Raw genomic sequence first — 26815 nt, 5'->3', positions numbered from 1 at the left:
CCCCTCCCCTCCATCTCTCCTCCCCCCTCCCCTCCATCTTTCCTCCTCCTTCCCCTCCCCCATCTCCATCTCTCCCCCTCCCCTCACCTCCATATCTCCTCCCTCTCCCCTCACCTCCATCTCCCCCCTCCCCTCATCTCCATCTCCCCCCCCTCCCCTCATCTCCATCTCTCCCCCTCCCCTCATCTCCATCTCCCCCCCTCCCCTCATCTCCATCTCCCCCCCTCCCCTCACCTCCATCTCCCCCCTCCCCTCATCTCCATCTCCCCCCCCCCTCCCCTCATCTCCATCTCCCCCCCTCCCCTCATCTCCATCTCTCCCCCTCCCCTCCCCTCCATATCTCCTCCCCCTCCCCTCCATCTCTCCTCCCCCCTCCCCTCCATCTTTCCTCCTCCTTCCCCTCCCCCATCTCCATCTCTCCCCCTTCCCTCACCTCCATCTCCCCCCTCCCCTCATCTCCATCTCCCCCCCCTCCCCTCATCTCCATCTCTCCCCCTCCCCTCATCTCCATCTCCCCCCCTCCCCTCATCTCCATCTCCCCCCCTCCCCTCACCTCCATCTCCCCCCTCCCCTCATCTCCATCTCCCCCCCCCCTCCCCTCATCTCCATCTCCCCCCCTCCCCTCATCTCCATCTCCCCCCCTCCCCTCATCTCCATCTCTCCCCCTCCCCTCCCCTCCATATCTCCTCCCCCTCCCCTCCATCTCTCCTCCCCCCTCCCCTCCATCTTTCCTCCTCCTTCCCCTCCCCCATCTCCATCTCTCCCCCTCCCCTCACCTCCATATCTCCTCCCTCTCCCCTCACCTCCATCTCCCCCTCCCTCATCTCCATCTCCCCCCCCCCCTCATCTCCATCTCTCCCCCCCTCCCCTCATCTCCATCTCTCAGCCCCTCCCCTCATCTCCATCCCCCCCCCTCCCCTCATCTCCATCTCCCCCCCTCCCCTCACCTCCATCTCCCCCCTCCCCTCATCTCCATCTCTCCCCCCTCCCCTCATCTCCATCTCTCCCCCCTCTCCTCCCCTCCATCTCTCCTCCTCCTTCCCCTCCCCTCATCTCCATCTCTCCTCCCCCTCCCCTCCTCTCCATCTCTCCTCCCCCTCCCCTCCACCTCCATCTCTCATCCCCCCTCCCCTCCATCTCTCCTCCCCCCTCCCCTCCATCTCTCCCCCTCCTTCCCCTCCCCTCACCTCCATCTCCCCCTCATCTCCATTTCTCCCCCCTCCCCTCCCCTCCATCTCTCCTCCCCCCTACCCTCCATCTCTCCTCCTCCTTCCCCTCCCCTCACCTCCATCGCCCCCCTCATCTCCATCTCTCCCCCCTCCCCTCCCCTCCATCTCTCCTCCTCCTTCCCCTCCCCTCACCTCCATCTCCCCCTCATCTCCATCTCTCCCCCCTCCCCTCCATCTCTCCTCCTCCTTCCCCTCCCCTCACCTCCATCTCCCCCCTCCCCTCCATCTCTCCTCCTCCTTCCCCTCCCCTCACCTTCATCTCCCCCCTCCCCTCATCTCCATCTCTCCTCCCCCTCCCCTCATCTCCATCTCTCCTCCCTCTCCGCCGCCTTCCCCTCCCTGTGTGTGTCTCTCTGCTCATGGAGGGAGACTTCCTCCCGGGCCTCCAGAGTCCCGGACCCCCAAGCCGGGTCCCCCAAGGGGGGCCGTGAGGGAGAGAGGTTGGGAGATACAGGGGGAGATACAGAGGGGGAGATACAGGGGGAGGGAGATACAGAGGGAGGGAGATACAGAGGGGGGAGAGGGAAGCGCCGGAGATGGAGAGAGACGGCGGCGTGGTGTGCTGCGGGTGGCTCATCAAGTCTCCCCCCGAGAGGAAGTTACGCCGGCCATTTGTGAGTGCCTCGATGCGAGAGTATGTGAGGGTGTGTGAGTGTGTGAGGGTGTGAGTGTGTGAGGGTGTGAGTGTGTGAGGGTGTGAGTGTGTGAGGGTGTGAGTGTGTGTGAGGGTGTGTGAGTGTGTGAGGGTGTGAGTGTGTGAGGGTGTGTGAGTGTGAGGGTCTGTGTGTGTGAGTGAGTGTGTGAGGGTGTGTGAGTGTGAGGGTTCGATTCCCGCTCACGGCTAACACCAGTGACGATTATCTGAACCGGTCCTGGGCCTCCCCTAGGTCGACTCAGCCTTAAATGAGTACCTGGTGCGGTGTGTAAACATCGCCACTAGGGAGACAAAGGCGGTCGGGCGTGGTGCTGGCCACCCACCCCCTCGTGTACCGTTCCGGCCTTCATAGGTGCTCGCTAACAGCACTTGCCCCTACAGTCTGTTCAGGCTATACGGGGGATCTTTGTCTTTATCTTTGTGTGAGGGTGTGTGAGTGTGTGAGGGTGTGAGTGTGTGAGGGTGTGTGAGTGTGAGGGTGTGTGAGTGTGTGAGGGTGTGTGAGGGTGTGAGTGTGTGAGGGTGTGTGAGTGTGAGGGTCTGTGTGTGTGAGGGTGTGTGAGTGTGAGGGCGTGTGTGTGTGAGGGTGTGTGAGTGTGAGGGCGTGTGAGTGTGAGGGCGTGTGTGTGTGAGGTGTGTGAGTGTGAGGGTGTGTGAGGGTGTGTGAGTGTGATGGTATGTGTGTGTGGTGAGGGTGTGTGTGTGTGAGAGTTGTGTGTGTGGGTTGTGTGTGTGAGGGTGTGTGTGAGAGGGTGTGAGGGTGTGTGTGTGGGTGTGTGTGAGGGTGTGTGTGTGAGGGTGTGTGTGTGAGGGTGTGTGTGTGAGGGTGTGTGTGTGAGGGTGTGTGTGTGAGGGTGTGTGTGTGAGGGTGTGTGTGTGGGTGTGTGAGGGTGTGTGTGTGAGGGTGTGTGTGTGAGGGTGTGTGTGTGAGGGTGTGTGTGTGAGGGTGTGTGTGTGAGGGTGTGTGTGAGGTGTGTGAGGGTGTGTGAGTGTGAGGGTGTGTGGGTGTGAGGGTGTGGGGGTGTGTGTGTGAGGATGCATGAGGGTGTTAGGTGCATGAGGGTGTTAGGTGTGAGGGTGTTCGTGTGTGAGGGTGTGTGTGTCGGGGTGTTCTGAACCGGCCCTGGGTCACTCCTAAGTCGATTCGACCTCAAATTAGTACAGTACTGGGAAGACAAAGGCGGCCTTCATAGGTGTTCACTAACATCACTTTCCCCAACAGTCTGTTACAGGCGGGGGATCTATTTCTTTGAGTAAGGGTGTTATTTATACCACAGTATATTGTATAGTCCGTGAGTGTGCGTATGTAGGTGTGTGAGGGTAGTGTGTACAAAGGTAGCCTATGTGTTGGTGTGTAAGATTAGTGTAAGGGATTACTGTTCACTACATATGTGAGCACTTGTTATGGTTGTTTACATCACAGCATAGGCTTCATACTGCAAGTGTATAAGGATTTGGACACTGTGCATCGTGTATGTGTGTGTAGGGTTTGGTAAGGTTGTGTGTGTGTATAGGGTTTGGTAAGAGTGTGAGTAGTGTGTGTAGTGTGTGTGTGTAATGGTGTGAGTGTGTAGTGTGTGTGTGTAATGGTGTGTAGTGTGTGTGTAATGGTGTGTAGTGTGTGTGTGTAATGGTGTGAGTGTGTAGTGTGTGTGTAATGGTGTGAGTGTTTAGTGTGTGTGTGTGTGGTGTGTATGTGTAATGGTGTGTGTGAGTAGTGTGTGTGTGTGTAGGGTTTGGTAAGGGTGTGAGTAGTGTGTGTAGAGTTTGGTAAGGGTGTGTGTGAGAGTGTAGTGTGTGTGTGTAATGGTGTGAGTGTGTAGTGTGTGTGTGTAATGGTGTGTGTGTGTAATGGTGTGTGTGAGTAGTGTGTGTGTGTAATGGTGTGAGTGTGTAGTGTGTGTGTAATGGTGTGAGTGAGTAGTGTGTGTGTATATAAGGGTGTGTGTGAGTCGTGTGTGTGTGTAATGGTGTTTAAGGGTGTGTGTAGTGTGTGTAATGGTGTGAGTATAAATGTGTGGGGAGCGGTGGTGTCGCGGTTAGCACACTGCGCTATGAACTTGGCCATCCAGGTTCGATTCCCACTCACGGCCAACACCAGTGATGATTATCTGAACCGGTCCCTGGGCCTCCCCAAGGTCAACTCAGCCTCAAACGAGTACCTGATGCGGTGTGTAAACATCGCCACTGGGGAGACAAAGGCGGCCGGGCGTGGTGTTGGCCACCCACCCCCTCGTGTGCCGTGCCGGCCTTCATAGGTGCTCGCTAACAGCGCTTACCCCAACAGTCTGTTACAGGCTATAGGGGGGATTTTTGTCTTTGTGGAAGGGGCTGACATGTGGCATAAGTGTTAGCAGTACAGTGTACTCGTTGTATGTGTGTGAGAGGCTTGTGTAAGTTGATACGGTGTTGATGCGATTGTGTTTATCTATGTGCAAAGGTGAGTGTGCGTAAGGGTTTGGAGTGAATGTGTTTGTGGAGGCTAGGGCTTCTTGGCTTGTTCTCCGTGATTATGGGGTCTCTGAACCCTTTTCTGTTCATGATCATTAAGGACCTTCATGGTGGTGACGGGCAGGACCGGTGAAGCTGCGTGGCCAGAAGTCCGGGAGTCTTTCCCTGTTGACCTTTGGAGTACGACAACAGGAATATCATCTGGGGCCAACACCGAAAATGGCCATTGCTGTACCAGAGGAGTTCAAATCTGATACTGATACAATTGGCGCCACGGTGGTGAGATGTTAACTACCTCGCCTGGTATACAGGAGGTCGTGGGTGGTGAGATCCTGACCCTGACGCCTGTATATTTGGAGTTTGCATGTTCTCCCCGTGGTCGCGTGGATTTTTATCCTGGTCCTCCGGTTTTCCCCTCCACATTTATAAACGTGCCTTTAGAGTATTTGCCTGCTATAAATTTGCACGTGATACGTAACTTCTTTGGGCTATCATTTGTGGCCAGGTCGCTTCTGAAAAAAAAGCGATATAGCTCGGTGGGCCTTCCCTGGTAAAATAAAACAATAGTTTAAAAAAAAATGTTCAACAATGTCCTTGTGAGGTTTAGGAATGTCTCCTAATGAGCAACCACGATAGTATGCATGCTGATGACTTGGTAATTGCTCTTCTGAAAAGGTGTTGGAGTACAGTGCTGCTGAACCTATCTGTAGCTTACGCCTAACCAAAACAAAACACAGTGCCTCTGGGTACAATAGTACATCATATATGTAATCGGGCACTCCACCCCCTCATCTCTTCTTGAGTAATTGGGTGGTGGTAGAGGGGGCAGACTTTTCACACATGGGCAGTGTCCTCATCATGAATGCTCACGTCTTACTTCACACAATCACTCCTTAACACTTGCTAAATGTGGCTTTAAAAAAATGCAGGTTGGCGTGCCTACAATCCATCGAGGGTTTATCGAGACTGTATTGTGCGAGTATCTCACATATCCTCGGAAGATCTTGACATTCTCTCATGAGTGAGCCTCCGGCAGGCGAGGCTGGGTCATGTAACCCACATGCCCATCCACCACATACCCAAGCTGCTTTTGTTTAGCTGAATATTCCGAGTAAAACAGCATGGCACAGGCTAGAGAAGCGTTGAGATTATGGTGATGCAGGAGGACCTGGAGAGGTGTTGACTTGCCGATGACGTACCAGCAGTGTCAAGGTTGGCCACTGTGGAGGAGGCTCATAAAGGACACAACTGGATAGAGGCAGCTGTCCTCCAGCGACAACGAGGGAGGAACAACGCTCACAACAGGGGGTACAGCACTGGGCAGATGAAACGCATACAAGTTGGTACAGTGGGGAATGCAGAAGGTGCATCTGCCAGACAGTGAACCTATAACAACTGGGGTTGTTTCATGACTTACCTGTGAGCCTTGGACACTTCAGGTGGCCTCAGTGCACCTAGTCTGACACAAGTGCTGAGTTGACGTCGCCACGACTTAGTGGTAAATGGTGGCTGATGTATGGATGTAGGTGTGTGTGACTGTAAGGAAGCGGTAGTGCAGTAGTTAGTACACTTCAATGAACCCGGTGACCTGAGTTCGATTTTTGCTCACGGCCAACATCAGTGGTGAGATTTTGAACGTGCCCTCTCTAGGATAATTCAGCCATGATGCATTGTGTAAACATCATCACTGGGAAGACAAAGGGGGGCAGGCGTGGTCCTGGCTACATCAGCTTATGTGATGTGCCTGCCTTCATAGGTGCTTGCTAACAGTGCTTGCCACAACAACCTGTATAGGCTATACGACGTATAATTCAATTTATGTAGGTGTATCTAGCAGGTGTGCGTTGGGGTGTGTAAAGAAGTGTTTGTGCTTGCCTTAGGGGTCAGCTTTCAAGTATGTGCATGTGTGTTGCAAAGTATTGGAATGTGTTAGGGGAGTGGTGGTGCAGTGGTTAGCACACTCCTCTTTGGACCTGAATCCAATTCCTGTCCATGGCTGTCATCAATTGTTAATTATATCTGAACCAGTATTGGGCACCTCTACGTTCTCAACAATCCTTAACTGACCAGCGTGGTGAAATGTGGTCAAACAACCCCGATGGCTGACAACATGGAGATTGAACAAAGGGCTGTACATTTTTATCTAAATTAAATGTAAGGGAATAATGGGGCCTGATAGGTGATTGCTAGTATATAAGGGAATCGTGGGGCCTTATAGGTGAATTCTAACAGCACAAGCCCCTCGAATCCATAGCTGGGGGAATCTGCATGGTTATTAGTAACCGTAAACACATTGTGTCGAACCTGTACATTAACAGTCAAATGCACTAGTGACTGGTAGTGAACCTTGTTCGCATTCTGTCAGTTTTAGCATCACACTCTAAAAGAAGTGGTTTTATTTTATGATGATGGTAATGGAGTTCTTATGTTTGTAAGAGTCTAGCACTTAACGTAGGGAAATAGATAACTTTAGGCTGATGATTCCCTATGATTCAAATCGGTCAATATCTGGGCCAAATATTGTGGGCAGGGTTGCGATTTCCGCATGGAAAATGCGGAAGGAGGGTTCAAATTTTCCCGCATTTTTGCTAAAGTCAACCGCAAACGGTGGAAAGACTACTCCTATGACCGCGCGCTTTTAACAACACGTTAATGCGTTCTATTGGAAAGGATACATGCAAGGCCCAGCATCACGTAGGGCTTTGAGTTACTGATTGGAATGAATATATGATTTCCGCATTTCCGCACAAGAACCACATACTTTATTCAAATGCGGAGCCGTGATTACGAGCACATGTACATGATGTATCCTTTCCAATAGAACGCATTAACGTGTTGTTAAAAGCGCGCGGTCATAGGAGTTGTCTTTCCACCGTTTGCGGTTGACTTTAGCAAAAATGCGGGAAAATTTGAACCCTCCTTCCGCATTTTCCATGCGGAAATCGCAACCCTGATTGTGGGTGTCCAAATTAGAAAATTCTCAGTTTCAGATTTTTCTAGCTATAACTATAACCTCTACTATACTTATGCCAAATTGTAGCTTTCTAGCCTGTCCAAAATATTTATATTTACATTAGTGACTACCAATTGCCTATACTTATTAGATGTGTTCTCGTAGTCATTATCGATGTTTATTATTTAGGAGATGCAGTTGCATTTAGATGCTATATAAATAAAAAATATGATTATTATGTACTCATTTCACGATCTTAAGGTTGCGAGTTCAAATTTCAGACAGGTTTATTCCTTCCCATCAACATCGTAACCATTATCGATCATCGTCACGGTCATCATCATGATCATTATCATGATCTTCATTGTTATCACAGTTATCACCAGGATCATCATCATAACCATCGTCAGCATCATCACCATCCCTGTCAGGGGTAATAGGAATGTGAAGTTTTCACCAGTGGCTCGGAACTGCCAAAGCGGGTACAGTTCAATGCTCAACAGACTGTGGAGACGCTTGACATTTATGACAGTAACTTTTTGTTCCGTGGCTGTTGAGTCCATTGTGCATGCGTCTTGGCAGTAGGCGTAGATGACATGTTGGTGATTTATGCCTGTGTGCGCGCTCATCGTTATGGCCAACAACATTGGCAAATATCTGAACCGGTCCTGAGCTGCCCCTTAATTGACTCGGCTTATAATAAGTATCCGGTGCAGTGCATAAGCATCGGCACTGTAGAAATAAAGGCAGCTGGTCGTGTTGCTGGCCACATCAATAACTCGTAAGCCATGCTGGCCTTAATAGGTGCCCACTAACAGCACTTGCCCGAACAGCCTATAAAGGCTATTCGGGGGATCTTTGGTACGAGATATGTGCGACGTGGTTCCTTGTGTATATTAACAGCTGTGCTTTTGCCAAGTTTTCCACAGGCTGGCCTTTGCTCCGTCCTTGGGTCTATCCATGTCTGACCATGTGTGAAACATAAGGGTTTCTGGTTGACTCCTGCAGGTACAAATTGTATGGCTGGGTCATGTAGCCCATATCCCAGCCACCGCATGCCCGAGCAGCTTCTGATTTGCTGGATAAAGTGAGCTAAACAGGCCCTATATTGGTTAGAGAATAGAGGGCAGGAAGTGGGATAGGGGGACCTGGAGCAGAATGGCTTTACCGACACGAGTATCAGCAATGTCAAGACCGGCCTGTGTGTGTGGAGGAGGCTCGTGAAGGATGATACTGGGTGGATGGTGGCAACCACCCTCCAGCAACAAAAGTAGGCAGAGGAGCAACGTTCACAAGATCGGGCAGAGCGGTTGCGCAGTTAAAAGATATCGAGTGACAGTGGCAGGGGGCACGGGAACACATTTGGCTTGGATTCTATCTGTCTGCCCATTTTGCCTGGGTCTGTCCTATACCCCCCCCCCCATGTCAGCAAGGCTCCATCACTACATGTGGCCTTGTTTTGTACAAAATTTGGCAGAAGTGCAATGCTGACATCACCACCGATTAGCGTTTTAGCTCTGAAGCTCTGAATAAGGGTTGCATTGTGTGTGCGTATGTATTGTGTATTTGCGTTTATAAAAAATGCGAATGCACGTGTTGTGTTTTTGTGTTTGCGTGAACATATGCATTTGTGTGTGCGTGTTCTGATGTGGTTTTTGTGTGCATTGAAGTGTATGATTGTGGATGCGTGCAAGCACGGATGTGAGTGTGTGTGCACGCGTGTAAATTAAGCCGCTCTGCTCTCTGAATAATTTATTTCGGTTGAGGCAGCTTAGTGAGAAATCTATAGTGCGTGTGCATGGATGAGAGTTTTCGTACAAGTGTGTGTGTGTGTGTGCATGGATGCGAGCGTGTACATGTGTGTATGGAGGCTATTGTGTACAAGTATGTATGTGTTTATGGATGTGAGTGTGTACAAGTGTATGTGTGTGTGTTCTTGGTGGTGCAATGGTTATCGCGCTGAGCTACAAACCGGCAACCCGAGTTCGATTCCAGCTCACGCCCAAGACCGGTGGCAATTATTCGAAACGGTCCTGGGCCTCCCCTAGGTCGACTCAGCCTCAAATATCTACCCGGTGCTGTATGTAAAAATTGGTACGACACAAAGGTGGCTCGGCATGGTGCTGGCCACCCATCCCTCGTGTGCTGTGCTGACCTTCATAGGTGTCCAATAGCAGCAATTTCCGCCCAAAGTGTGATAAGGCTATAAGGGGAGCTTTGTCTTCATGTTCTTGCATGTGTGTGCTTGTTTGTGCTTATCTGTGTATGTTGGTGTGTGATACATGTAACGCGTGCAAGTAGGTGTTTATGTAAAAGTGTGTTTAATTGTGCTTGTGATCATGTGCATATATTTACATTTGTACATATCATAAATGTGTATAACCATGGCTGTTGATGAGATTCAGAAGGTATAAACCTATCTCACGTTCTTTTTAACAAGTTTGAATGGATAATCTTAACTTGGGATAGCCGCTGGAGCAACAAACTAAAATATATTTAACTTTGACAGTGCGAGACGACCAGAGGTCTTTTCAATTTGTTATCGATAATTCTCCATGGCAGTGGATCTGAGTTCTGCATATGTATGGTATATCTGAATGCCTTGTCGTGTGCCCGCATTCACTGCCGCCTCCCTCCATGTCTCCCGGTGTCCTCCCCCTACCCCTGTGTTTGCTTGTCCCTTCTATCTTCCCATGAACCCGTGTTTATCTGCGTCTTCCTGTGTCTGTCTGCCTGTACCCCCCCTCTGTGCCCCCCCCCCCCACCATGTCCCCCCCCCCTGTGTCCCCTCTGCATCCCCTCCATGTCGTCCCCTGTATTGACCCCCCCCTCGAATTCCCATCTTGTCCCCTATGTCCCCACCACATCCCCCCTGCCTGTGCCCCCCCCCCCTGTCTGTGCCCCCCCCCATGCCACCCCACCGTGTCTCCCCATCCGTCCCTCCCCCATGTCCCATCATGTGTCCCCTGTATCACCCCCATGTCCCCGAGCCAGGCGTGGCGGCGCCGCTGGTTCGTACTGCGCCAGGAGGAGCTGCTGTATTTCCGCAATGACCGCGCACGCAAGCCGATCCGTACCATCCCCCTCTCCGCCTGCCTGCAGGTCGACTCTGGCCTCGCCTTCAGCAAGGTGGAGCGGGGGCACTGGAGGTCTGGGGAGCAAAAAGGGTTACAGGGGTCGTGGACAGCACGGGGAGGCGTAATGGGGTGTTCTGGGGGAGACAGGAGTGTGAGAGGTAGAGACGTCATGAGGAATCAAGTGGACGTGGAGAGAGGGGGGCATAAGAGCGTGTGAGACGCAGAGGAGGTCACAGGTACTCTGGGAGTGTGAGGCCTAGGGGGGGAAGGATGCACGCACCCATGTATTCACAATTGCACACGGCACGCACTCACAACATTGTGTGTGTGTGTGCAGGATGGCGCTAAGGGCAGCTTTGTGTTTGACGTACGCACGGAAGCACGCACCTTCTACCTGGTGGCCGAGAACGAGGAGGAGATGGTGGCCTGGGTCCGTGCGCTCTGCTCCCTCTGCGGCTTCAATGAAACTGCACAGGGTGCGCACGCACACACACACATGCATGTATGCATGCACTGCAACTAAAGTTCAACTATGCATTTTACCTGCAATAACATTGGAGAGGATTACCCAAAGTCTACTAAGGGCAGACAAAAGTGGAGAGAGTTGACAGCCAAGGAGGCCCTACGACTGTTGATGGGATTGATGATTAATGTTGCTTGCAAAAGTGTTGTTATCTGTGTTGCTCCCTTAACAAAGGCTGCAACACTGGAGAAAGTTTCATTGGGATTTTGAAATTGTTTTCTTGTTGCGAATGCATCAAGCACCGATTTGGCTGGATATGGTCATGTGGCCATCATGGCAATGCTAATTTCAACATGGCCGACTTTTTATGCATAACAGTGTAGATATATGTATTGAGAACACTGTTACCAAGATATGTAACTTGTCTTTATGATTTAATCAAGTTAAAACATCAATTTATAGATTAATTAGTCGTTTTTTTAAGATTTGTATATGTAGCTGAGTAAGCACCTTTCTTTGCATAAATTCCCTGTAAGGCTCTTGGTCGGGCCAGCTTGCCAAGGCAAGAGGGGAGGGCAGGGATGAGCCTTGGCCTCTACTTTATCATACATAAACATTCACCCAGTGTTTAACCTAGGATGTTGCGCGATATTTGCACAAAGCAAAGTTAAGTGCAGGAAGGTTGCATCGGTTAACTTCAGCTTTGCACGCGCACTTACACATGTGTAGGGGTGTTAGAGAGAGAGCCGTTATGCATGGCAGTCTATGGCAAACAAACACAGTGGGCGGGGCTACGTAAGTGCACGGGGAGGTGCCCTCTACGACGTCCGAGCCAGGCACCCTGGGGGGCGCTGGTTCGAACGTTATGATCCCCCGGGGCCCCACCCCTCAGGGAGGGGTTGGGTATAAAAGGGGATGTATCAAAGGGCTCGGGAGTAGAGTTAAAAGCTAACCAGAGAAGACTGAAGACGTCTTAGATAGAGCCCTGGACTCCCCTAGTTCGATGTCCTTATCAGGGCCGAACAGGACTGAGCCAGCGGCGTGGTCCCGAAAGCCAGAGCCGGTGCTCTTGTAAGAGCTGGTCTGGGACTCCGGGTACCGGGCCCGACTTACCAGTGTCGGGCCAGATAGCCTCCCCTAGCCCGTTAGTGGAGGACTCGGGGGTAGGACAGGGATAGCTAGGGGTGTATTCCCAGTTATACGGGTGAGGGGGCCGATACCCCCTCGAGTGTTATATGCCCACTGTTGTACTGTAAAATAAATACACGTGTGCCTCCACCTCGGTGTCAAGCGTCCTCACCGGTACTTCACATGTACAAAGACAAAGATCTTCCTGTAGCCGGGCGGGGCGGTAATAGTGCACGCCTGTAATCCAGCACTGAAGAGGAGGGTTGGGAGAACACACCAATATCGTGAAACTCACTTCCCGTGAGCATCAAAGTTGCCATACCCTGGCTTGAAGGGAAATGGCAGTACAGCAAGTGGATTCATCTCCATCTGTTTCCATCCATATGGGGATAGAGTGGTTCCTCCCTCGCATGTGTGGATTTTCTCCGGGAACTGTGGTTTCCTCCTTTTGTGTAGGAACTCTCATTAATTGGCCGAAAACATCTTGATATATAGAGAACCATGGAGCATTGTTGGTGCCGCCTGGCTACCTTATCGCTTGTCTGTGGTTCCTTGTGCCGCTGAGTTGTTCTCGGTCTTTGAGAACGAGCAAAAACTACGTATTACAAGTCTAAATTCTTATTATCTTTAGGCTGTTGGGGAAAAAATGCTGTGGTGGTGTATCCAGCACACTACTGATTGACTTTATCTCTCCCATGCTGTTGTTTACACACCGCACTGGGTACTCCTTTAAGGCTGAGTCAACCTCACGGAGGGCTAATACCGGCAAAAAAACATTTGGCACCGATATTAGCTGAAGCCGAGATTCTGACTGATGGCCAAGTTTGTAGTGCAGTGCACTGACCACTGCATCACTGCTCCCCACTTATGCATGTACACTCACACACTCTTTGTATACCCAAATGCATACCGGTGCACGCGCGCAGTCAATAACTGCTGTTCCCCATGTAGATGATGGAATTTTCATCACAGCACTCGTGCCAGGCTAGATATATTTTTACTCGTTGGTACAAACTCACTGGACAGATCCAGGTGCTGTGGATTAACAAGGCTCAAGTTATTGATAGATGCATGCAAACTCTAGCACACATCAATACAAACATAAAGAGCCCCTTTATAGCCATTTAGACCACTGGGAAAGTGCTGTTAGTGAGCACCTATTTAAAATCTGAAACGGCACACAGGGGGGTAATTTGGTCAGCACCACACCCAACCACCTTCATCTCCCCAGTGGCAAGGTTTCCTCACTGCCTCAGGTACTCATTTAAGACTGAGTAAACCTCGGGAGGAAATATGATAGGTTGAAACACTGCTGTCCACGGTCGGAAATTAACACCAGGTCTCCAGACTCATAGCCTACTGTCCTAATCGTAGTGTCATCATGTATATATATATATATGCATATATACATAGTGTATACATATATACATATGCATACATATGCATATGTATATATGTGTATATGTACGGTCCTTTTTTCAATCCCCTGCTGAATGAAGGTCATTCTGCACTTCTGCCTGTTGGTGGGGGTTATTTGATCATACTTCACCATGCTGGTGAATGCGGGTTAGTGAAAGCAGAGAACATAGACCTAAAATCATAGGAGTACAGTTTAAAAATGGATCAACATGGTGCCCCGCAAGCCCTATGAACACCTGCTTTTTGCATGGTCGTCACCCATCCAGGTACTTTATAGGCTCGCACTGCTTAGATTCTCCGAGTTGATACACTAGGAAAGATTTCAGGTCGTCATAGACACACACAGACATACACTCGGAATGATGCATTGCGGCCAAGTCCATTGGGTGAGGGCTGGCGGAGGAAACTTGGTTAGTCTGGGTTGACAGACAGGAGTGGTTAGATTCCAACCCAACTCTAACCCACTGCCCCCCTCCGCCCCTGGCCACAGCTCCTCACTGTGCTTTTTATTATCTTCCAGATATTCTGTTCATTGTTGTTAACATTGCCTCTCCCCCCACCTTTTGTTGTTGCTTGAGGACAGCAGTTGTCAAATGCTGAGTAGTGTTTTTCACAATTCCCTTCAACAGAAGAGTATCCCAACACCATATGAATGATGAGAAACTGAACAGAGAATGATGGCTGTACTGTACTGATGATTCGTAACAAGGTTTAAACCAGTGTACAGTTATTTCATTGTCCTACTGCTACCGAAAATTGTACAGTGACAATTTTAAATCGTAGTGGCCTCAATGCTGTTGTGCATGGTGCACAAAGTATGGTGACGTTATGTAGCATGAAAAGGATGCTGGCATGACCGAGCTTATCGTCACATGAGTACTTTTTGCCATCTACAAATCAACTTTTGTGCATAGTATTTGCACTTATACTGGACGACCCAGCATACACAAGTGCACACCTATGGGTGGGAATACTGTACTATGTGGATTTATATAGGGTGTAATTGCGCCCACATCCCAGAATGCTGTACAGAAACTGGGCATTCATTTCATAGAGAGGCTGTGAAATAAAGGAAATGGCCTGAGCGTGGACTTGTCAAATATGCATCTGTTAACCTGGTGGACAAACTTCCAGAGCGAGTGCTGTTAGTAATTGTGCATTAAAGCTAAAATGGCACGCAATGGGGTGGGATGACAAGCATCATGCTTGTCCACTTCTACGCGTGAGGGGCTCTAGAATTGCCCTCATGAAGACGCCCCAAGACTCGTTGATGCTCATATTCCTGTCCCGGCTCCCTCCCTCTGGGGCCTATTGATATTTGTGCAGGGCCCCAGTTGCTTTTGCATTTGGCTGTGCCCCAGTGTCAATCTCTCTTTCCCCCGCTTCTGTGCCCTGACCTCCACCCCCACACTCCACTTTCTACACTGATAATTTCATTTGTAAAGCATCCTGAGATGCTATTTAAAATTGTTGATGTTGGAATCCCTCAATCCTTGGTGAGCCTTATGTCTTTGTTAGCTTTGGGCAAGGGTACCGCGTTTTTAGGATGCTAAACGGGGACACATGGTAAGCTGGCAACTCTTTCCTCCATCAACCCTGTTCACTCTTCAATCGCAAAGCCCACTATATCTAGCACAACCCTCACAGTGAGTGGTCTCTTCATGATATCGGCCCTGCCTGCTTTCTGCTCATTACGTCCTGGCCCACTCCTCCGATAACCAACCCTGCCCACTACTCTAGTAGTCCCACCCTATGCATGTGGAAACGCCGGAATGCATTTTTTGACACCGGGATTGTTCCGGCCAAGCTGGGGTTGTTCTGTTCTGTTTACGTGACAAACCTTACTAATTGGCTTTGTCGAGTGGTGGCGGGTTTAACGGCACATTTATATATTCACGCAATCTAACCCCAAAAAAATCTATATTATGGATGATTTTGGTCGTGAAATCCTACGTGTTAAACTGGGGGTTGTTTGATTTGAAATGTTACGTTGTGCTTCACGAGTATGTGTGTGTCTCTCTCCCTGTACAGGGAACGAACTGGAGGCTGGAAACCAAACCGGCCAATCGGACGCCGGACCCCAGGCCCCACCCTCCCAGCCGCCACACCTTGCCGAGGCCACGCCCCCCATCTCCTTGCAGCCAACGGTGGCGCAGCCTGAGGCCACGCCCCCACTCCACCGGTCAATGGGACCTGGGGGAGGCAGGGTCAACGGGCATCGCTTGGGCAACGAGGAGCCAAATGGCTACCTGTGTCTGTACGACTGTGAGAGCCGGATCCCTGACAATCTGTAAGCAATGCGGTTGGGGGTGGGGTGATGGCGGTGGTGGCAGTGGAGAGTTGTGGTGATGGTGGTGTTGATGGTTGGCACAGTCGGGGGCACAGGTGGTGTATCGGGCCAGTCGTCTCAGTCAACCCATGGCACTTGGGTCTGCCCCGTGACCTCCTGCCAGCGGGCGTTCGACACTTCACATGGCCTCAAAGTGCACGTATGATGGTTGTGGGGATCGGTTGTGTAGCGGTTCGCGCGCTGCGTTACGAATCTGGCAACCTGGGTTCGATTCCCGCTCACAGCCACCACCAGTGACGATTATCCGAATCATTCCTGGGTCTCCCCTACTTCGACTCAGCCTCAAATGAGTAACCGGTGTGGTGTGTAAACATCGTCACCCGGGAGACAAAGGCGGTCGGACGTGGTGGTGGCCACCCATCCCCTCGTGTGCCGTGCCGGCCTTAATAGGTGCTCGCTAACAGCACTTGCCCCAACAGTCTGTTCCAGGCTATACAGATGATCTTTGGTGTTAGTGGAAGTGGTGACAGTGGTGATGATTGTGGTATTGTTGATGGCGGTTATGGTGATGGAAGTGGTAATAATTGTATGGTGGTTGTAGTATTGATGATGTTGGTGATGATTGTAGTGTTGATAGTTGTGTGAAGGTGGAGGTGATGAAATAGATGGTGGTGATTGATAGTGGTTTTGGAGATACATTTTGAATTGTAATGCATCTAAATGCAACCGCATCTACAAACGCTTTACAAGAAAAAATAGATGCATTATGAGTTTTATTATGATACAAGGGAAAGAGAAAACGTAGATTGATGGAAATGGTTGGTCATATTAGAGGGGAACAGCAAAATCTTAAGCCAGCCTGGATTGGGAGTTAGCCATGTGGATGGCCAAAGGGAGGGAGTTCCAGACTGCATTGGCAGCAATGAAGGATGAGTGACCTCCCAGATTGACTGGATGCTTTGACAGAAGACCTTGGCAGCTGGAACAGAGAACATGTGGAGGAAAGTAACGCGAGATGAGAGGGGAGAGGAAGGTAGGCGCTATAACATTCACGAAGGTGGTGGTTGAGATGACACTGGTGCTTTTGGCGATGAAGGAAATCGAGATGGGAACATTCTTGAGATTTTGTGGTGGAGATGTTGCTGGAGATGACACCGATAATAATGATCTTGATGAGGGTGGTGAGGTTCGTGACAATTGTGATGTTTTCATTTTTCAGGCAAAGTGATGTTCCCGATCAACTCTACTCCGTGCCGCGCCGCTATAACCCGGCAGCGACATCACCAGCCAGCCCCACCCAGGACGTGCCATCATCACTGCCATCTCCCACCCAGGAAGTTACATCACAGCCTGAAGGGACATCTCCACCCCCATCGCGGTCCGATCCTGACCAAGAAGCTATGTCATCCCCAAAGACAGGGAGCTCACAGGAAGTGACATCGTCATCACGGCTCTCCTTTCAGTGCTACGACATCCCACCTCCTCCTTGCCAGGTGATGGAGCTAACGCTGGTGATGTTGGTTATGTTGATGGTGGTAGTGGGTACAGGTATACTCTCCTGGAAGGCTGCCTCTCCTCCACCTGCTCCTATAAGAGGGAAGGACTCCACCTTCCTCACTTTTTTCTCATCACTGCCAATGTAAATGCCGCTGTTACACCAATTTTTCAGCCCTTCATTCTTTACCCTGTACCCCCTTGTTCTTATCGACAATGGATAGGCCTTGTGCAGCTGTCACACCTTCAGCTTAAATGACCATCTACCTGGTGGGAGGACTTGGCGCCTTTCATCCGGTCTTGAAGTTTGGCTGCAAGCGGGTGGGGTTGGGGAACACACCTAGGTGGTGCACCAGCATAGAGACAGGATGCATACACTGTAGCTCAGAGGGAAATTCAGAACACCCTGCGCCCTTATCAGGGGGCAGTCTCAGGAAAATTAGGTCCCCATCCATTCAAGCATAGCTACTGGAGTGGAAATTATCAACCGCCGGGGCTCACCTCATTTTCATAGGTTGATGAAAATGACCTGGCAGATGTTCAGGCGTTGTGGCATTGTGCAACCGGCCGTTTATCTCAAGGACCTCTCCCACCCACACCACAGGTTGGTTGAACAAGGGACGGTTGGTGGGAACTTCTACCGAGAGGCATTCAGGATGATTGTTTGCTCACTGGGTCATTGGAGATGATGGATGGATGGAAGGCTGGTATAATGTCCACAATAGTCATCTGATTTTGTGCAATAAGTGACGGAAGGCAGAGCACCAGGTGCATATGGAGTTGCGGCAGCATTCAAAGGCATCTCTCTGCATGGCCTGGTGTTCATCTGGAGAAAATACTGAATGAGGGGGCTGCCAAGGCATACAAACTTTATCTTACATGGGGATGGTGATTGTGGCAGCATTAATGTTGATGATGCCATACAAATTAAAATAATAATTATTGTGTGTGTGTGTTCATGTAGGTGGCGTCAGGCTTCTGTGGAAAGCTTTGGACAAATTCTGAATCCCGTGATTCAAAGGGTATACTTGCAGTCACAGACACACACACACCGTGCATAAATGCATGGGTGTCATTATTTTTGCTCACAGATGTGTGTGCCCCCACAGATGAGGCAGAAGAAGAGGTGGGGTTCGAGTGTTACGATGTGCCGAAGGGCTGGGACAGTCCGAAGGTAAAGCCACGTCATAATGACTACACACACACTTACAACAAAGATTCCCGTGTAGCCTACACAGGCTGTTGGGACAATTGCTGTTTAGCGAGCACCTGTTTAAAGCCGGTATAGCACAAGAGTGGATGGTTGTGGCCAGCAACAATCCTGGCCACCTTGTTATTCTCAGGGCTTATGTGTTTCATACAAACCACACCAGGTACTCACACACCACACCGGGTACTGAAGGCTCGGTCAAACGAAGGGAGGCCCAGGATACATTTTGATAACACTCACCACGGATATTAGCTGTGGCTATAAATCACACGGAACTCAGTGCGCTAAACAGTGTGTAACCATTCCCCACATAATGACACGTGCACAGCCGTACACGTGCATTTCTGTGTGTGGTGAAGTGGTGTGTGTGAGAGCAGTGTGCCGCAATCCTGGTGAACAGGGTTTGATTCCTGGCTACAGTGTCCATCATTGGAATCTAGACCTGGGCTGTGGTCTCTCCTATGTCAATGCCAATATGTCAACATCAGCCACAGAGAGATGATGTCAATGTCAGAGAATGGTCCCTTCTCAGGAATTAATATTGGTTCTCCTTCAAAATATTTGTACCACTTTAGTGTTTTTGTTACAGGGTAAATCTGTCTTTGTATTTAGCTCTATATCCATGCATTTTCAGCTCAAACTTTAATTTTCTGACGAGTTTCCTAAATAATTTTTTAAACAGTTTCTCTATATGTATGTACTTTGCAATGGACCAAAAGTAAAGTAGCACTTAAACCAAGCCCAAATTAATGTTCAGTGGTGGGAACAAATATTTGTCCCCCTGAGGTTACAAATATTGAACAATTATTTGTTCCTGGGGGAAAAAACATTTCGGGGAACCAATATTTGCTGACACCACGTACTCGTGGACCATGACAGCCTGAATAGGTAATCATGAACGGCACTTGTTCCAATGTTCTGTAAAGATAATTGTGGCCTTCTTGTGTGTGTGTGCGTGTGCGCACGTGCGCACATTTAGCCCGGACCCAAGAACCGCCATGACCTGAGCCCTCCGGAGAATTATGTAGCCATGGAGACCAGCAGTCGGTCCCCATCACGCTCCGTCACTATGGAGACCTGTGGGCGATCTGTCACCCTGGATACTAGCAGCCGGTCCTCATCACGCTCTGTCACCATGGAGACCGGCGGGCATTATGTCGAGATCAGCAGTCGCTCCCACTCACGCTCCGTCACCACGGAGATGAGTGGACGCTGGTCTCCGCTGCCTGCCGGATCTGGCTCCGTGTTTGGACCTACATCAGCTACTGCTACGAAGCCCGGAACGGAGGTTGGACTAGATGGGGCCGGAGGGGGTCCTGGGGGACGGAGGACAGGGGCCATGCGAGCGAGCAGCGTGGGGACGCGCGGGGCTGCGCTCGGAGGGGTCGTGCCCCCGCCGGCCCACGTTGGGTTTAGAAGCAACCCCAGCACACTGGAGGGCGGGTCGCCACGCACACCGCGCGCCCTCCAATCGCCGCGCACGCCACGTGCCCTCCAATCGCCGCGCTCGCCACACTCGCCCCGCACGCCACGAACTCCACAGACACTCCAGGAGGGACCGCCAGTCAACAGGGAACTAAAGCCCAACCGGTCAGGTGAGGGACTGTGAGAATGAGCTGACCACACCACACTGCACACTGTGGTCGCCTTGAAAGGTGCTTGCTAAAAACATTTCCCCAACAGTCTATAAAGGTTATACTTGGAGAAATGTTAGCGCTTATGTAATTATATCTTCACTTAAAGCTTTCGTGACTGCAGGAATTCATACTCTTTGGGTCTTTCGGTAAAGTCATGTAGATAGATAATAATAAAAAATCACGACGTTTCGATCGCAACACGAGCAATCGTCTTCAGGTGAAAAAATACAGCAGACGGACTGCTGAGGCAGGAGAAATATAGCGAGAGAGCTACTGCAGCCAGAGGTTATATAGGTTTGAGGTGGGCATAACCCAAGGGTAAGTGGGCGGGGCTAGAGATGGAATTTGCAAGTAAATGTAAGATCGCAGAGCCAGATATACCTCGGCCATTGTATTGCTAGAGATTAGCATGTCAATCTGTTAATGTAACCCCACGACTACGGTGCTGAAGAAGTATGCTTATGTAATTGTATAGTATACATCAGAAATGTATCGGTATCAAGTCAGAAATTAAGAAACTAGAGTGGTACCCAGCTTAGACTAGCCTGGACAAGCTGAAAGAAAGTTTACTGATAGAAGAGAGGAAACCCCCCGTCGGAAGAAAGGTGATGAACGTGGAAGCACCAGGGCGGACACCAAGAGACAGGCCGAGAAAGAGATGGTTCCAAGTGGGGAATCAGAATACAAAGGACACTGGAGTGGAGATGGAAACGATGGCCCAAGAATGGGTTGAGTGGAGAAAGAGGATCAGAAAAGCAGGCCCCACACGAGTGAAACAATTCCAGGAAGGCGAGTAAGCGTAAAGTGTATACAGTTGGCTACATATGGTGCAAAAGAAGTTCAGCATACATACATACATACATGGGTACGTGTGTACATGTGACATGTATATGCACATGTGCTTATTTGGTGCCCACAGGCCGGAGGCCACCCCCCCTCGCACTCCAATCCGGGATTGGTGCAAATGGAGATCTCCCCCCACCAGAACCCTCCCCCATCACCAAGACTTTCACACGCCCTGGGTAAGTGCGTTCACACAGGTACACACATACTCTAGCAGGGACACACAAATGACACGTACACAATGGGTACACACAGGTATATGCACGTGAATAACAACAACCGCCATTCGCCACTAAGTGGCGGTGACGTCACCACGACGCTTGTGCCAGGCCGTGAATAAACACATACATAGATACGCACACAGGTATATTCACATGGACACAAAGACAGACCCCTCGTATAGGCGACACGTCACATAAGGGGCTGTTGTGGCCAGCACCATGCCAGCACCACAAGGACACACATATACAGACAACCACTCACACATGGGTCATCACAAACCTACTTGCCTAGTTACGTTCCTTTCCCGAAACAATCACTTGCCTGTTGACTTAAACATGTTGGGTGCAATTCACCTTCTTACTTGGCATTAATCAGATATTTATTAAATTATTATAGGTTTTAGTCAAGATTTGTAATATTGAAATATTCTTCAAATATTGTGTACTTAAAATATCTTGATGTAGTCCATATCACCCTTGCAAAGAGGCAATGTTTCACGTGGCCCAATTCTTTTTATCATCTGCTGGTTAAATAAAGGAGACTGCCATACACACGTACATGGGGATGCACATTCACAGGTACGCACAAATATGTTCGCTCACATGTGCACACAGACGCTGTTGCACACACTTAGATACACTCACATACACAGGGTTACATTCACACACCAGTGGAAACACACTTGAACAGGTTTCTACCCCGACCCCTCTCGTGTCATTTTCATACACGTACCTGATTATAATAACGTGTGCTTGTCTAGCTCGCTCCGATTGGCTGGGCCGCCGCAGCCACGCCCTCCATCCATACATAGTTCCGCCTCCAGCTCCGACTCTCACGATGATGAAGAGGATGAGAGCTACGTGGCCATGCAGCCCCCGGTGAGGCTAACTGCATCGCATACATCATCACAAACATTCACTTACGCTGCATACCACCCACCACAAAGACAATAATCCCCCGGATAGCCTACAGAGTGTTGGGGCAAGTGATGTCAACAAGCGCTTAAGGCCTGCAATGCGCACGGAGTGATGCTGTGGCCAGTATCACGCCCAGCCTCTCATTTAATCTATGGGAAGCACATAACCGGTTCAGATGTCACCACTAATATATGTCATGGCTGGAAATGGAACCCAGATCCAAGACCGTGGCACCGCTCCTGTGCTACCCACCACATAACTACCTCACCTGGTATACAGGAGGTTGTGGGTTTGATTCCGACCCTGACACCTGTATATTTGGAGTTTGCATGTTCCCCCTGTGGTCGCGTGGATTTTTCTCCGGGTCCTCGAGTTTTTCCCTCCACATTTAGAAACATGCTTTTAGAGTTTGGCTGCTATACATTTTCACGTGATAAGCCACTTCGTTGAGCTATTATTTGTGGCCAGGTCGATTTTGAAAAAGAGCTATATAGCTCCGTGAGCCTTATACCTGGTAAAATAAAAATAGTTTAGTTGACATAAACTTCTTAAAATATATAATGTAGAATGCATACATCACCTCCCTGCCATCTGAAACGCCTCATGCCAGGACTACCATGCACACAACACTGTAGCTACACTGCCTGTGCCATACCTGACATACCACACATCCTCTCGCGCATTGCATAAAAACTCCACACCCTTTAATACTGACGCCACTTACAATACACATCCTGCGCCTTCTGCACAACACTGCTTTATTTGTACACTTGTTTACAGCTTACTCTCAGCACTGCTCATTGCATGTGTGGTCATATATGTCTGTGGTTGTGTGTCACTATAGAAGGAACACAACCTGCAATATCTGGATCTCGACCTGGGAAGATCGGATACTGCACCGAGCACGGTACAACGCTAGCCCTGACCTTGACTGTAACACTAACCCTCACCCTATCTTTGACTCTTCACACGAATTACAATCTTGACCCCCCTACTCTCACCATAATTGAACCTCATCCCTTGTCGTGGCCCTTTATTGGCGCTTGCTAATAGCACCTGCGCAGTCTATGTTTTTTTATTGGAATTGGTGGCAGTCACCTGTCTCTCGCTTGTAATCCCACGTCCCTCGTGCTCATCCATGTCTGTGTCCACTAACCTACCTCCATGTCATGCCCCCCCCCCCTATCTCCACTGTGCTTTACTGCACTTTAAAAGTAAGTGAATATACATGAGATTAAGGACACATTACTGTACGTGAAAAAGTCGTATTCATGAACATCTTTAGAATTTTTTTACGCCATGCACGGATATTGCACTGAGTGGGAGCGGTGCGTTAGTCATGGAGGATGCTTGGCGATCTGCCATTAACATGCTAATCTCTCACATTAACATGCTAATCTCTCCCATTAACATGCTCATCTCTCACATTAACATGCTAATCTCTCACATTAACATGCTAATCTCTCACATTAACATCGCCACCTCGGCGCGCTCGCCGTAGAGGATGATCGGCGATCTCACATTAACATGCTAATTTTTACCTGCCAGCCCTTTGATTGGTGGAAAACCCACCAACCACCGCAGTCGCCGCCCACCACTGACATTAACATTGGCTGCTGACATTTTGGGCTATGCCCATTTCAAACCTTTATAAACAGTTGTCTTTAGAAGCTAACCCCCCTTTTCCTGATGATGACCGCTTGTGTTGCGATCGAAATGTCGTAGTTTTTTGTTATTTTGTTATTTTCTTTGAACCTATCTACGTCACTTTACCGAAAGACCCAAATAATGTGGATATGTGTCGTTGTTTCACTGCTCGCTGATGACAGCCACATCTTTTTGAGTAGGAGGTCTAAACAATAATATGGCTACACGTTCAGCTCTTTAGCTGGGGGTTGAACAAAGCCTGAGAGTTATGTACAGCAATGTGGTGGTCACATGATATGCATGCAAACCATGTTGTATGTCATGCTATCCTGCTGTTTATGAGCGCACCTTTGTCCATTGCCCTTCCTAGTTTGTTCTGTATATTCACGTGCAAGAGCCGAGTTCGAGTACACTCTGGGTAATTGTGTCAATCCCCATGTCCCGTCCCCCTATCTCCACCTGCAGGCGAGTACCCGGGCGCTGGAGGATCGTGTGCACTACGTGGAGCTCGACGATCGCAGAACACGCGCTCTGCAGGACACACAGAGGGCTTGGAGCCACAGCCGGGCCCCAGGACCCACAGGGAACCCCGCCCCCTAACGCGCACACGGGCTCCTCTGATCCTCATACACAGAGGTCCACCTTCACAACCCCCCTCTCCCCCCAATAATAATACACAGGAAACCCTGATCGGAATATACAGGTCATCCCAATAAACAGCAAGCCCCCTAAAACACATGCCACTGATTCTAATACACACAGCTCCCTGACCCTAACATACATATGTGTCCCAAACACAGAAACCTTTGTACCAAATACACACATGCTCCTGACCTCTAAAATATAGATATCCTCTAAACACATGAGTTACCTGGCATGTTCTGTTTACGTGACAAACCTTATTGGCTGTGTCGGGTGGTGGCGGGTTTAACGACACATTTATACACCACGCTACTGCTCTCCACTGACACACAGGCTGTCTTCCACAAACAAGCCCATGAGCAGAGCACACCCAGATTTGCGCTTTACTGTACTTTCGTAAATATATGCAGGTAAACGCCTATTGTACAGATCTTTTGACTGTAACAGCCTTAAACATCCCAATAAACAGAAGAGCCTTAAACAGCCACAACCAGCCTTTGTGAAACTTCACATTAATCTCTAGAATGCGTCTGACTCTTCACACTTTCAAGAATTCTTCTTTGTACGGATACGGTTTGTGTAGCAAACAATTCGAAATCCAAATTTTAAATCCAGTTGATGGCTTTGGGAGATAATGAGTGTATGCCGCTCTGTATTTACTAGAAATGCGTGTAATGGACAGGCATTTACGGCGTGTTTTATTGTTTGGCTCGGACCGCCTCAGTCTCATGCCAAGGAATCCAGATACGATTCACTGTCGACCATTGCCTTGTGGTCTCGTAATACTTTATCGAGATTTATATATTCTCCAGTATTCTGCCTTCGAATACAATTAAAGTATACACACTGCGCGAGGCTGATGATTGCTAAATGCGTTCCATATGACGTAGAAAGTGCTGATTTTAATTGGGCTGAGGAAATTTGTGACCTGTAGAGAGCCTTAATGAAATGTTCCATACATCACATGGGCTGTATTTAGCAATCGTCCGATGAATGTAGGGTGTAACTACTTCCATTTGAACTGAGAAGATAGATAAATGTGGAAAGGCTGACCGTGGGGGGTCTCAAAGACTGAGTTTCGAGAAACCCTGCCCTATTCTGTTAGACTCTTGCACACTTAATGTCTATTCCTCACAGAGCAAGTCGGCTACAACACATTTAAGGCCTTATTTTCAATGACATTAATGATTGGTTGTTTTTCGTAACTCATACTTATGTTTTTTAATGCCCAGTTTAGATTTAAATATAGACTGAGTGGGAGTGCTGTTAGTGAGCACATATTAAGAAATGCACTGCAAGTGAGGAGTGATGTTGCCTGAGCCATGCACAACCGGTGCTGGTGATGACCACACCACACAAGCGACTCGGTTACCACTGAGTTGACTTAGGGCAAGCCCAGACCAAGTTTGGATACCACTTGCCGCTGATGTTGTGCATCGTGGCCAGGAATCAAACTTGGTAGAGAGGATTAATGTGCAGTGCACTTATAAGAATTACTACTAACCCCACTTATACAAACACATGTTTATAGACATGCATGCAGCAGTCGTGCAGATATAGGCATTACTTTGTCGTTATCTAGGTATTCCTATGGTGTTCATAGCGAGCTCGGATACATTGTCTAAACCGAGACGAGACGTGACGATAAACATGTTGCTGACTATTGTAGTGATGTTAATACTGGTTATGTTGAGTTGACGCAGTAATGACGGTCAAAAGTTTTGAAATAAAAAGTAAAATGTATGCACTGTCGTGTTATTTTACCCTAAATATTCTTCTGGGATGGGGGGGGAGAATCGCGACGATGAATTTTTGATGGATTCTAATTATTTGCGGTGAAATTTGGATTTTAGACTGCTATTTCCACACGATTCCTGTATTCATCCACAATTAAAAGTCATCTACGCTTGGGGGCAATACTCCCAACGGCCAACGGAATTATCGCCACAACGTCCAAAATTAAAACATCCAAATTGTTCATTCCTGGTAACAACAAAATGCAATGGCTTATTCGCGGCCCAAATCGGAATTTCGTCAGCATGAAGCGTTGTTTCACCAATTGCGACCTGTCAATCAGCACCCGGGGGACCGTGATCACCCGAAACTGCATTTTGCCTGAAACATCGCTTGTTTTGAACTCCCAATAACTCCAACAAAGTGCTCAGCCCCGGGTGAAATATCATGGAGAGGGAATGCTGGTACAAATGTAAGCACATTTGTGTATGTGCATAGTGTACTCTATATAGATCAAATATAGATGAGCCGTGACGCGAAGACAGCATCAACATCACGATCCATGGGCAGATAGCCCATAGGTGTCCATTGCACATTGTCATTTGTTTCCACTTTGCTCTGTCATGTGCCAATATGCTCAAGGAGTGCACATCTTTCCAGCACTAATCTCATTCTCTCTAAGCTCTTCCTGTTCCTTCCATTTTTCCCAACAACACACTTTTAATGTATCTGTTGTTCATCCTACATCTTCTTGGTTCTTTCGGTAAAGTCACGTAGAAGGGAAGTAATAAAATAATACAAATA

General features: G+C 49.1%; 1 protein-coding gene across 2 annotated transcripts; it reads left to right on the top strand.

Moving 5' to 3' along the window:
- The first annotated feature begins 1567 nt into the window (after positions 1-1567).
- LOC133347652 (GRB2-associated-binding protein 1-like) lies at positions 1568-26020 on the top strand. 2 transcript variants are annotated; one of them, XM_061560114.1, is made up of 12 exons: positions 1568-1843; positions 10283-10417; positions 10703-10841; positions 15407-15665; positions 16885-17158; positions 18124-18181; positions 18269-18333; positions 19349-19964; positions 20926-21028; positions 21832-21949; positions 22836-22895; positions 24101-26020. In XM_061560114.1, the coding sequence occupies exons 1-12, from the start codon at positions 1766-1768 to the stop codon at positions 24233-24235; spliced, it is 2040 nt and encodes a 679-aa protein (XP_061416098.1). In that variant the 5' UTR covers positions 1568-1765; the 3' UTR covers positions 24236-26020. The 2 variants fall into 2 exon arrangements, with proteins under 2 accessions (XP_061416098.1, XP_061416097.1); XM_061560113.1 differs by having other exon boundaries at positions 1572-1843; positions 22833-22895.
- Positions 26021-26815: the final 795 nt, after the last annotated feature.

Source organism: Lethenteron reissneri, chromosome 26 (assembly GCF_015708825.2).
Source record: "Lethenteron reissneri isolate LAM-NWPU_2019-01 chromosome 26, ASM1570882v1, whole genome shotgun sequence".
Classification (NCBI taxonomy): domain Eukaryota; kingdom Metazoa; phylum Chordata; class Hyperoartia; order Petromyzontiformes; family Petromyzontidae; genus Lethenteron; species Lethenteron reissneri.
Note: the sequence above shows the minus strand (reverse complement) of the source record. Positions and strands in the feature narration are given on the sequence as shown.